Genomic DNA, 12,555 nt, shown 5'->3' on the forward strand with positions numbered 1-12,555 from the left:
TAATCTCCCAACTCACTTCCTCATTCACTCATCCTCTCTCATTTCTCACATTCACTCTTTTTCTCTCATTTTCTTCCCACCCTCTCTAAAAAAAAAAAAAAAACCAAGTTGATAAAAAAAACCCAAACTAAAATAAAACAAAAAAAAAAAAAACCCAAAATAACCCCTCCTCTAAACACCACACCCGACCCACCACCACCCCACCACACACCACACCCGACCCACAACCCGCCACACACCAGCAGACCCGCCAACACCACCAACCAATCCCGACTCCACCGCACTCCACCACGCCGCACCACACCGCACCAAACTAAAACAAAAAAAAAACCAAAACCACCCCTCCTCCAAACACCACACCCGACCCACCACCACCCCACCACACACCACACCCGAACCACCCACACGCGGCCGTCCCTTCCTCATTCACCAACACCACCGCACCACTACCACACACATCTGCTCGTGCCGCCACCTTCTCGCCAGATCTGAAGGTTGCTTGCCACAAACCACCACCGCCATATGCCGCCTCCCTCCTTTTCTCCTTTTTTTATGGGTCGAATTTGCAGATGGTAGCTTGCTTGCTTAGTTAATTATGTTAAAATTGTTATTGTTTGAGTGAGCTACTAAAATTGTTATACTTCGTATTTATTTGCTCTTGGTCATTTAGGAATGTTAACATTCAGGTGAGTTGTCAAAAAGTTTTAGCACTTGTGCAACATTTGTACTAGAAACCACACGTGAACAGTTCACTTATTTTAGGTTTGTTGATTTTTGTTTGGTTTTGATTTTTCAGATTTGTTTTGTTTTGTTTTGTTTGTTTTTGTTGTTTATTAATTTTTTGGTTTTGGTTCTTTGTTTTGTTCCTTCCTTCCTTCCTCCGCCAGTACTGCGTTTTTCTTTTCTTTTTTTTCTTTTTTTTTGTTTTATTTTTGTTCTTTGTTCTTTGTTTTGTTTTTGTTTTGGTTTTTTTTGTTTTTATTTTTTTAATTGGTTGTTATTGTTATTTGATTTTTTGGACTAAAGTTATACATCTTGTCTATTAAAGTTATACACTGCGTGCATTAGAGTTATACACACGATATTTAAATTTGGTTTTGTTATTTGGTTTTTTATTTAGATTTTAGATTTGGTTTTTTGTGATTGTTATTTGGTTTTTTGTTTTGTTATTGTTATTATTGTTATTTGGTTTTTATTATTGTTATTCAAGTTTTTTTATTTGTTTGATTTTATGATTTGTGTTATGTTTTGATTTTATTTTTTTTATTGTTTGATTTTTTTACTATTTACGACTAAAGTTATACATTTTATGACTAAAGTTATACATTTTATGACTAAAGTTATACATTTTATGACTGAAGTTATACTCTTATGGAATAAAGTTATACAATTTTGGACTAAAATTACACAAATTTGGACTGAAGTTATACAAATAAGGACTAAAGTTATACAAATAAGGACTAAAGTTATACAATTTTGGACTAAAGTTATACAATTTTGGACTAAAGTTATACAAATTTGGACTACAGTTATACAAAATATGATTGAAGTTATACAAATAAGGACAAAAGTTATTCAAATAAGGACTAAAGTTATACAAAAATGGACTAAAGTTATACAAAAAAGGACTGAAGTTATACAAAAATAGACCAAAGTTATACAAAAAAAGACTAAAGTTATACAAAAATTGGACTAAAGTCATACAACAATGGACTAAAGTTATACAAAAATGAACCAAAGTTATACAAAAATGCACCAAAGTTATACAAAAAATTGGACTAAAGTTATACAAAAATGAACCAAAGTTATACAAGAATGAACCAAAGTTATACAAAAATCGACCAGAGTTATACAAAAATGCACCAAAGTTATACAAAAAATGGACTAAAGTTATACAAAAAATTGGACTAAAGTTAGTCCATATTTGTATAACTTTAGTCCATTTTTGTATAACTTTGGTTCATTTTTGTATAACTTTGGTTCCTTTTTGTATAACTTTGGTTCATTTTTGTATAACTTTAGTCCATTTTTTGTATAACTTTGGTGCATTTTTGTATAACTCTGGTCGATTTTTGTATAACTTTGGTTCATTTTTTGTATAACTTTGGTTCATTTTTGTATAACTTTGGTTCATTTTTGTATAACTTTGGTTCATTTTTTGTATAACTTTAGTCCAATTTTTTGTATAACTTTAGTCTTTTTTTGTATAACTTTGGTCTATTTTTGTATAACTTTGGTTCATTTTTGTATAACTTTGGTTCATTTTTGTATAACTTTGGTTCATTTTTGTATAACTTTAGTCCATTTTTGTATAACTTTGGTGCATTTTTGTATAACTCTGGTGAATTTTTGTATAACTCTGGTGCATTTTTGTATAACTCTGGTCCATTTTTGTATAACTTTGGTTCATTTTTGTATAACTTTGGTTCATTTTTTGTATAACTTTAGTCCAATTTTTTGTATAACTTTAGTCCAATTTTTGTATAACTTTAGTCTTTTTTAGTTATAACTTTGGTCTATTTTTGTATAACTTTGGTTCATTTTTGTATAACTTTAGTCCATTTTTGTCTTAGATGAAAAAAAAGTATCTCACAAAAAAAAAAACGAGATTTAAAACACGAAATCTTAAAAAAAAACGTATAACAAGAAGAGATTTAAGAAAATGAATAAAAAATGAGAACTAACAAAATAAAAGACAACTAAAATAAAATAAAAGACAAAAAAAATAATGAATGGAAAAAAGAACTCAAAACATAAAAATTAACACAAAACGGAAAAAAAAAAAAAAAAAAAAAAAAAAAAAAAAAAAAAAGTCAGTGGCGGTGGGGCGGCGGCGGCGGCGGTGGTGGGTGGTTAGTTGGTGTCGGGTGGGGTGGTGGTGAATGAGGAAGAGAAGAATGAATGATTTATTTGAGTTTTTTGATTTATTTGGATTTTTTGGGTTTTTTATTTATTTGGATTTTTGGGTTTTTTTTATTTATTTGGGTTTTTTTTTAGAGTTTGAGAGAAGAGAGAAATGAAATGTGTAAGATGAAAGAGAAATGGATGAGTGGAAAACAAATATATAGTAAATTAGTGATTAATTAGAGTGGATTAGTGAAGGAGGAGAGAGATGGTGATGTTAGCTTATAAACACACTTTTTTGGGGTTGATCTCATCCCTCCATCTCCCTCCATCCAATGGCTCATAATAGAACTTATGGACTTAAATTATCTAAGAACCTTAGTTGATCTCTTCTCTCTCTCTCTCTCTCTCTCTCTATATATATATATATATATATATATATATATATATATATAGAGAGAGGGGTTCAAATGAGTCCACCTAAAATGGTGAGTCCACTAAGTCCTCATCTTAGCCATTGATCTTTTAAGATTGATGGTTGAGATTTTAAAATTTTAAGATAGAAACTTTAATGTTTTAGAAATGAAACTTTAATTTATGATTGTAACTTTAATTCTTTATAATTATAACTTTAATATTTAAAATAATTTTATAAATAAAAATTTAGATTTATGTTATAAAATTTGATTTTAAATATATAAAATCAATTTTTGAGTATAATTTTAATATTTTAAGGTGAAACTTTAATGCTAAAAATTGAAACTTTAATTTTTTAGACAATTTTTAATATAAAAGTTTAAATTTATTTAATTTTACTGATTTATAAATGAAACTTTAATGTTTTACGAATGAAACTTTAATACTAAAAATCAAAACTTTAATATTTTTAACTAATTTTTAATAAAAAAAATTTGAATTTATTTAATTTATAAATGTAACTTTAATGTTTTACGAGTGAAACTTTAATGCTAAAAATTAAAACTTTAATTATTTTTTTGACAATTTCTAATATAAAAATTTGAATTTAGTTAATGTTTGTGATTTATAAATTTTATGAAGGTAACTTTAATGTTTTAAAATTGGAACTTTAGTCGTAATTTTTAAAACTTTATCTTCATTTTTTTTAGGATTGTAATTTGAATTTATGTAATATAAGTCCTTGGTGAGTATAATTAGTCCATATGAAAGCATAACTTTAGTCCATATAAGCGTAAACTTTAGTCCGTAAAAGCGTAACTTTAACTCATGCCGCTGAAACTTTATATTAATAACCACCACCCTCATCTCGTCCAGCCACTCGGCCCACGACCACAACGTTAACACAACCACCACCACCTCTAGCCACCAGCCACCACACCCTCCACCGTGAGGTCGTCTGCCCTGCAACAACCGCCCCCAATCTGAAAAAAAAAAAAAAAACATAGAAGATGGCCACGACTATAGGCGGCAGCCACGACCTACCACGGCCGATGACCACCAGCCACGACCACCACTGACCACCATTTTGAAAAAAAAAAAAAAAAAAAAAAGGAGAAGTCCGCGACACCCAACCCACCATGAAACCAACCATCAGCGACACCTAACAACATCACAACCACAGAAAAAAAAAAACGACAAACCACCCTACGCAACAATAACACGACAACATAAAAAAAAAAAAAAAAAAAGAAGAAGAAGAAGAAAGGTCGGCGGCAGCAGGTTAGGCGAGAGGTGGTAGCGGCGGCAAAAGATGCTCGTGATGAATGACGTTGGTTATGGGAATAATGGTGGTTGGTGGATCTGAAGACAGATGGAGGCGCGGGTTGGTGGCCGAGGGAGGCAGAGGGATGCGATGGTGGTGACGGGGTGGTGGCCGAGGGAGGTACGAGAGAGAGGGACGCGGGTAGTGGGCACCGGCAGGAGGTGGAGGTGGGACGGAGAGAGAAAGGGAGGAAGAGAGGGAAAGGGAGGAAGAGAGAGAAGCAGTAGGAAGAGAAATGAAGGGAATTAGGGTTTGGTTGTTTTATATAGGGCTTTTATTTTCAGATTTAATCTCAGCCCTTAATTTTGTTCTAATCTAATGGTTTAGATTAGGACTCATGGGACTCACCTATACTAAGGGACTCACTTGATCCCATTTCTATATATATATATATATATATATATATATATATATATATATATATATATATATATATATATATATATATATATAAATATATAGGAGCGGGTTCAGGTACGAACTAGCTTATCGTACGAACCGTACGAACCATCTAAAAAGGAAAGTTAAGCGCTGTAATAAACACACACTAACCTAAAAACTCATCCCAACAAAAAAAAAAAAATTGATCGAAGAAACGCGATTCTCCATTGCTGCAAATCATCCTACTTTCCGCCATTATTGTTCCTGTCCCATGCGAATCTAAGAGGTAAGCTTTTTACTCAGATTAGGGTTTACAAAATTTAAATCGTAAATTAGGGTTTGAACAAATTGAAATTCTTAAAATTAGGGTTTACCAATTTTAATCGTATTTTGAGATTTTGATGGTAATTTAGTTTGTGTTTTGATACTATTTTTAGGATGGTTATAATTTCATCATCTTCTACTGATTCAGGTATGAATTATTGTTGTAAATACATTTTTGGGAACTATTTTTTCAATTAAATTTGGGATCCATTTCTGAAATTGCTTAAGGTGTTGTAGGTGATAACGGAAAAGAGGATGATTCAATGACAGAAGAAGTTATAGGTACACATTACTGTTTTTCTCTTATTGCGGGATGTCAGATACATGTATCTACTAAACTGAAGTAGTGTATCTAGGATCACAAAGATGTGTACCTCTGTATAATTTTTCTAGCTGTGGATAATTTTTCTGACTGTTTTTGTATTTTTTTTGGGTGGTTTAATGGGGGCCAAAAGATATATCTCTGACAGAATAAAATTCTTAGCCAAAGATACATCTCTGGCTGTTAGATACATCATTCCAGCTATTTTGAAAAAAAAATGTATCTGGCTAGCTAAACAGTATATCGGCTAGCTAAAAAACACAGTGTACCTAATGTGGCTTGGGTGGGAAAATATGTGCTCCGTATGTGATAAATACTCGTACTGATTATGATTTTGTGCACCGTAGAGCAGTCTTTCAAAAAATTAAGCTAGTATAGCATTTGAAAATTTTTGGATGAATGTTTAGCAGTTTGAAAATCGCAAACTTCTTTCTCTCTGCACAAATTGTTGATGTATAGTGACATATGAATTATTGTATCTAATTTGAATGAGATGTGTACCTGTGCAGATAGTATACCTGCTACTAATGTCCATGCCTCAGATATACTGGTTGTACTTCCCTTGACAGATGCAACAGGTACGCAAAATGTAGCGTAAGCATGTATCTAATATCATAGTAATGTGTACCTATGGACTATATTTTTCTTGATTTTAGTCTTTGGAACATAATGCGTTTCCTACTGTGTGTCATTTCCTGTGCAGACAGTATAGTTGCTTCTAATGTTGATGCTCTAATGAACAATGATATACCTCCTATGATTCCATTGACTAATGCACCAGGTAAAAAAATTGTGGTTTGTTCATTTACAAGGTTTGATTTAACTAATATAATGTACTTGCCTTAAAAATAACAACCTTTTGGTTAAATTGTCTTGTAGAAACCCCACAAGTTGGTTCTGAAAACACAATTTTTGGATTCCCAAGCTGTCCAGAAGATCTAAAACCAATCAACGGTATGATGTTTTCAAATTTGGAAGATGGAATAGATTTTTACAACAAATATGCAAAAGTTTGTGGGTTTATTCCAAGGTTAGATTCAACAAAATTGGTTAATAGGATTGTTACACACAAGCGCTGTGTGTGTAATAAAGAAGGCAAAAGTAGGAACAAGGGGACTAAAATAAAGAGGACTGTTACGAGAACAGGATGTGAAGCTAAGGTTAGTTTTAAGAGAATTGACACCGGTGAATACCAAATTTATGATTTTGTTGAGGTACACACACACGCAATAGTTACCCCAGCTACAATGGTTCATATGAAACCATCTAGGAATTTGAATCTCTTTCACAAGAAAATGATCATGGATAATTCAAGGGTAAATCATGGTCCAGTGGATTCCTTTAGAATGTTTAAGGAATATGTAAAAGGGTACAAAAATGTTGGAGCTTCTTTAGAAGATTTCAAAAAATTTTCAAGGGATGTTAAGAAATATATCAAGGAATATGATGCTGAGATGTTATTGGAAACTTTCATGCAAAAAAAGGCTATGTCTCCATCATTTTATTTCGACTTTGAGGTGGATGATGAAAAAAGACTAAGTAAGGTTTTTTGGGCAGATCCAATCTCAATTAAAAATTATGCCCTTTTTGGGGAAGCCGTCTCTTTTGATGCTACTTATAACTTCAATGAATATAAAATGGTGTTTTGTCCGTTCACTGGTGTGGACAACCATAAAAGATGCGTCACTTTTGCGGGTGGTTTGTTAAGAAAGGAAGATGGAGAATCATTTACCTGGTTATTTGAGAATTTTGTGAAGGCTATGGGTGATTGCTATCCTACTACAATTATAATCGACCAATGCAAAGGCATCAATCAAGTGTAAAAGATGTGTTTGGTGACAAAACACAACACCGATTATGCATGTGGCATATAATGAAAAAGTTGCCAGACAAAGTCGGGCCGACAATTTGCCAAAACACAAACTTTTTGAAGGAAATAAATTCTATTGTTTGGGATGGAGAGATTGATACACAAGAATTCGAATTGAGATGAAAATCAATCCTTTCTTCGTATGAGCTTTCTGATCATGAGTGGCTGAAGTCAATGTTTGACATTCGTTCAAGTTGGATTCCCGCCTACTTCGAGAGACATATATCTTGGTGGGATTATGCGCACAACATCAAGGTCAGAATCTGAAAATAGCTTCTTTGGAAATTTTACAAACCCGCACCTCACTCTTGTTGAGTTTTGGATGCGTTTCCAATCGGCTATGGATGCGCAGCGTTGGAAATATGCTAAGGTGACTGCCGATGATAAGAACTCTTCTCCAAAATTATCAACACCTCTCCTTCTAGAAAAAAAAACCTCTGAATTTTACACCACCTTTGTTTTTATCAATTTCAAGAAGAACTCCAAGTGCGTGTTTTACTTGTGGTCTTTCACCGAGGACAATCAAGACAACAATGAGCATATTTCAATAATGGACCGCGAGAAAGACAAGGTATACACAGTTGATTTAAGTGGTAATAAATTTTCTTGTTCATGTAAGATGTTTGAAAGGATTGGGTTACTTTGTAAGCATGTTATGTGGGTGTTAAAAGATAGAGGGTTTGATGATATCCCTACGGAGTATCTATTAGACAGATGGGGCAAATATGCAACTTGTCGTCCCATTTTTAATGTTGTTGGGACAACCCTCCTAGCTGATTGTATGTCAATAGAAAACCACCAAAGTAAGATAAGTGAATTGTGGTCGGAAGTATTTACTTGATTTCGCTTGTTGAAGATAATGAGGAACTTGGTGATGAGCTGCTTGAACTTCTTCGCGCTTTCAACGAGAAATTGATGATTTCAGTTAAGCGTGGGAAGTCAAAAAACAAGAAAGCTGAAATTGAGATGCTTATTGGCTCGAAAATACCGTCTGAAGCTAGTGTTCTACCACCAGAAAAGTGTAAGAATAAGGGATCAGGAAGACGGATTACTTCAAACAAGGAAAAGGCAGTACAAGAAAATGCAAAGCCCTTGAGGAAATGTTGTGCTTGCAGTGAAATGACTCATCATGATAGTAGGAATTGCCCAAGTCGAGCCACTCAAAAGTGAGTCCAGTTTGATTTCAGCTAGAAAACGTTTAAGTTGTATTAAGTATTCTAAAAACTTTCTAGTATGTAAAGACTTCTAAGAAGTATGTTGTATTTGACTTTAAATAGTGGTCTTTCTAGTAAGTAAAGACTTCTAAGAAGTATGTTTAATTAACGCATCATGATAGTAGGAATTGCCCAAGTCGCGAAGTGTTATTTGGTTGTCTAATGTCTCACGTTTACTGTTCAAACACTTTGCTTCTCTATTATTATTCTAACTTTTATTGTGTACCCTCAAAAGTCGAGGTGTGACACACATAATTAAAAATAAAATATAAATACAAATTGAAGATTAAGTTCTTTATTTTAAAAAATTGATGAAACAATGGGAATAGTGAATTGGTGTAGTTTTTCTCGTATCTTGAATGTTGCATGTGGTGTTAATCGGTATGAGCGAATGACGTTCTTTGAAGTAATCTCTTGCACAAGTGATATGATAGCGCTACTCATCAAAGCCCCCAATTCCCATGGCACCATAATCATAAATTGTGGGACTAACCACCCTACACTCATAGGGACAACACCCTTGGGAACATCAATAAGTCCATTCCTACTTGCAACATGGACCCTCTTTGTCTCGATCAAGGCAAAGAACAACAATTGTAATAATTGATAACCGGATCCTGATCCTTTGAAGGGTATTTATTCCGGAAGGGATTTTAGTGAGTTTTCTCATTGTAGGAACAAAGAGTTTATCATAAAATGGGACAAAAATTAGGATTACAATCCCCGGGATAACTTGTAAATAGGCCGGAGGGATCTTAAATTTAGGTCCAATTGAAAAGGTTAAGGGTAGAGGCTTGTTGGATGAAAAATGTATGCGCTTGGGACCCATCTGAAACCGTCATTCACAGGACCCATCTGAAACCGTCATTGACTTGGAATTAAACGAAGAATGAGTTTCAATTCTTTTTGGATTAAACCGTCATTCACTTGGAAATAAAAACATTGACTATTTACAACGTTTCTATTTACCACACATTTACACATTTCTAGACATTTCGGGATAACATTGACTATTTACAACGTTTCACACCAAACATTCATTCGTTCAACTCTATGCATTGCATCTGCCTTAATTATTTCTATATAAATAGGTTTTACAATCTCTTTGTTTCAAAAAACTTCAAACTTAATCTATACTGAATTCCCTCTCAACCATTATGTCTTCTAATAATTCATCTGATGCATCCTATGAATCTGATGTAGAATCCTTTGATTCAGTAGAAAGTTTCGGACGCCATTCCGAAATATCGTACGTCAAACCTGTGATGTGTATTCTTTATAATTTGCCAAGCACACGAGATGGGTTTGGAAAGGAAACTCTCTCATATGATCTTGACAGATTAGTAGAAATTATTCGGGGTGCTGGATTAAATTTAGTTCAAGCTATCCACCCGGCTATTTCTGACAATGGGTCGTTCAAGGGACATGCAATGATTGAGTTTGGAGCGGGAGATGAGCGCAAATGCTTCCTTCAAGCTCGCAAACTGGAGCGCGCTTTTTCTAATAATGAAGCTTCGAGGTGGTGGTTTGAAAACGTTAAACCTCCGTCAGGACCATATTTATGGGTTGCTAATAGAGATGATTTGGGACTGGTCGCATATTTGTATGCTCAGGGGCCTTCCTTTGAGTTCGGGACAATTCCGCTTGCATGGGAAAACGACCCGGTGGATTGGGTTGAAGGTGATAATGATGTTTTCAGTGATATTCGTTTTGAAATCCGCAATTACTTTCCGGATTATTAATTTGTACTGTACTTTTTATAATGTTGGTTATATTTTATTAACTTCAAAGATGGGCTACAATCCACATCTATAAATATTATTAAAAGGCAACTCTAAAATGCCCAATTAAAGCCACGTAGACAATGCCACGTGGCAAAAATTTATTATGACATGACAAAATTTTAATTGTGACATGACAAAATTTATTTTGACATGACATTAATCTATACAATGTAAATTTACTAAATTAACCCTTTTATATATGCATAAAATGTACTCAAATGTCTAATAAAAATCACATTATTATCATCATTATTCTTAAATAAATTAATACAATAAACACAACAAATAAATTAGTATGAACTTTTTATTTTCCACTTACAACTTTGGTTATGAATCTATCTTTGAGATTATGAATCTATCATATCTATCTACATATACTTCTTTTATTTAATGATAGTATGTTATTATTCACCATTATTAGGAATTATGTTATGATAATTTTTAATCTTCCCTTCATTCACAAAATTTTTCTTCTTCCTCCAAATAAATTTTTGAAATTAATAGGAGAATTAATTACAAATATGATCTTATTATAAATATCACACCAATCCTAATTTTCATTTTTATTACAAATGCCGGTAGGTAAAAAATACATAGAGAACTAAGTGTATTGTTTCGATTTTTATCCTTATTATGTTTTGAATTAATAGTTAGAATCTAATTATTTTGTGTTTGTTTTCGAATTGCAGGAGGGTGACATACTCACATATCAATAACATTACATGAAATTAGAAATAATGGTAATATTTACACTTTTCTTTTGGTTTGAATACTCTTTCATTTTTGTCGAGTTTTTCTTTTTTCTATTATGGTGTGTAATATAAAATGATAATATGAATCTCTGATATGTGGTGGCATGTTATATCTATCTATAATCTATAATACCCTACCAAATTTATTAGAAATTTTCATATATATATTTGCTTCTTAAATGTCAAAACAAATAATTGAGCAATTTAATTAAAAAAACTATCAACATTCTACCATTTACTCCGCCCATCTATGAGTTTCTACTTTTTTTTTTGAGGAAATTAATTCTACCATTTGAAATTCCCCGTTTATTCCATTGAATTATAAGTCTTATTCATTTTATCATTTAAATATTGACATCAATAGATGAACACCATCACTTGTCGATATCCACCATTTGCTCTACCAATTACATAGTAGTTGCTTTTTGGTTTTATTGAAACCAAACAATTTGTTTTGCATATGGAAGTTTGGTAAATTTTAAATGATGTCTTCCACAATACACGCCAAATGCATTATGTGACGCAAATTGTTATTGAGTTGAGTGTTTATTGGAATTTGTTACTTCAATCGTAAAATTATCTTAACTTTTACTTCATTATTTACTTTGTAGGATTTCTTTGATGGGAATTCAAATACACCAATATATTATCTTCTAACTGAGGAGATTTAAGAGTTAAGTAGTACGTTCTATTTTGATATGATTATTGTTTGATTTTTTTAGCAAGTAAGATTAACTTATTGATATAAGATTATTTTTGATGATTGTGCACTTTATTATGTCATTTCATGTCCTTATATGGTTTCTTATTTTGTCAGGTTTATATGTTTTGAGGTGTTCAATGGTCGCTTCCTAAATCACCAAAACATCGACTCTTTACGTAATTTGTTAGCAAGTGTTTACCGAAATTTGTTTACCACAATCGTAAAATTATCTTAACTTTTACTTCATTATTTATTCAAACACACTGATATATTGTCTTCCAATGGAAGAGATTTGGGATGTAAGTAGTATGCATGTTTTATCTTGCCATGATTTTTGTTTGCGTTTTTTAACAAGTAAGATTTGATATAGTACTCTGGATTATTGTGCCTTTAATTATTTAATGCCATGTCCTTATATGGTTTTCTTATTTTGTCAGGTGTATTTATTTTGAGATGTTCGGATGAAAATGGTCACTTCCTAAATCCCTAAACCCCCGACTACGTAATTTGTGTGATTTTTTAGCGACTAATCCTTTTGGTTTAATACAAAATCGATAGACGAAAACTTTTAAACTACTAGCTACTAAAGTGAGTTCGAGAGTGAATGACAAAATTGTAAT

The 12,555-nt window shown here is 32.6% G+C and overlaps 1 protein-coding gene across 1 annotated transcript; it reads left to right on the forward strand.

Moving 5' to 3' along the window:
- Positions 1-5,404: 5,404 nt before the first annotated feature.
- LOC141649663 (protein FAR1-RELATED SEQUENCE 5-like) lies at positions 5,405-8,652 on the forward strand. Its single transcript, XM_074458347.1, has 7 exons — positions 5,405-5,438; positions 5,528-5,572; positions 6,122-6,190; positions 6,316-6,393; positions 6,492-7,376; positions 7,677-8,261; positions 8,339-8,652. Exons 1-7 carry the CDS (start codon positions 5,405-5,407, stop codon positions 8,650-8,652), a joined length of 2,010 nt encoding a protein of 669 aa, XP_074314448.1.
- Positions 8,653-12,555: the final 3,903 nt, after the last annotated feature.

The sequence above is a fragment of the Silene latifolia genome, chromosome 3 (assembly GCF_048544455.1).
Source record: "Silene latifolia isolate original U9 population chromosome 3, ASM4854445v1, whole genome shotgun sequence".
NCBI classification, from domain to species: domain Eukaryota; kingdom Viridiplantae; phylum Streptophyta; class Magnoliopsida; order Caryophyllales; family Caryophyllaceae; genus Silene; species Silene latifolia.

What these genes read in the sequence shown, in the direction of transcription:
- LOC141649663 (XM_074458347.1), top strand. Translation starts at nt 5,405, where the DNA reads ATGGTTATAATTTCATCATCTTCTACTGATTCAG. An exon ending in AATGACAGAAGAAGTTATAG is followed by an intron (nt 5,573 to 6,121) that starts GTACACATTACT and finishes GTACCTGTGCAG; the next exon opens with ATAGTATACCTGCTACTAAT. An exon ending in GAATTTTGTGAAGGCTATGG is followed by an intron (nt 7,377 to 7,676) that starts GTGATTGCTATC and finishes CATTCGTTCAAG; the next exon opens with TTGGATTCCCGCCTACTTCG.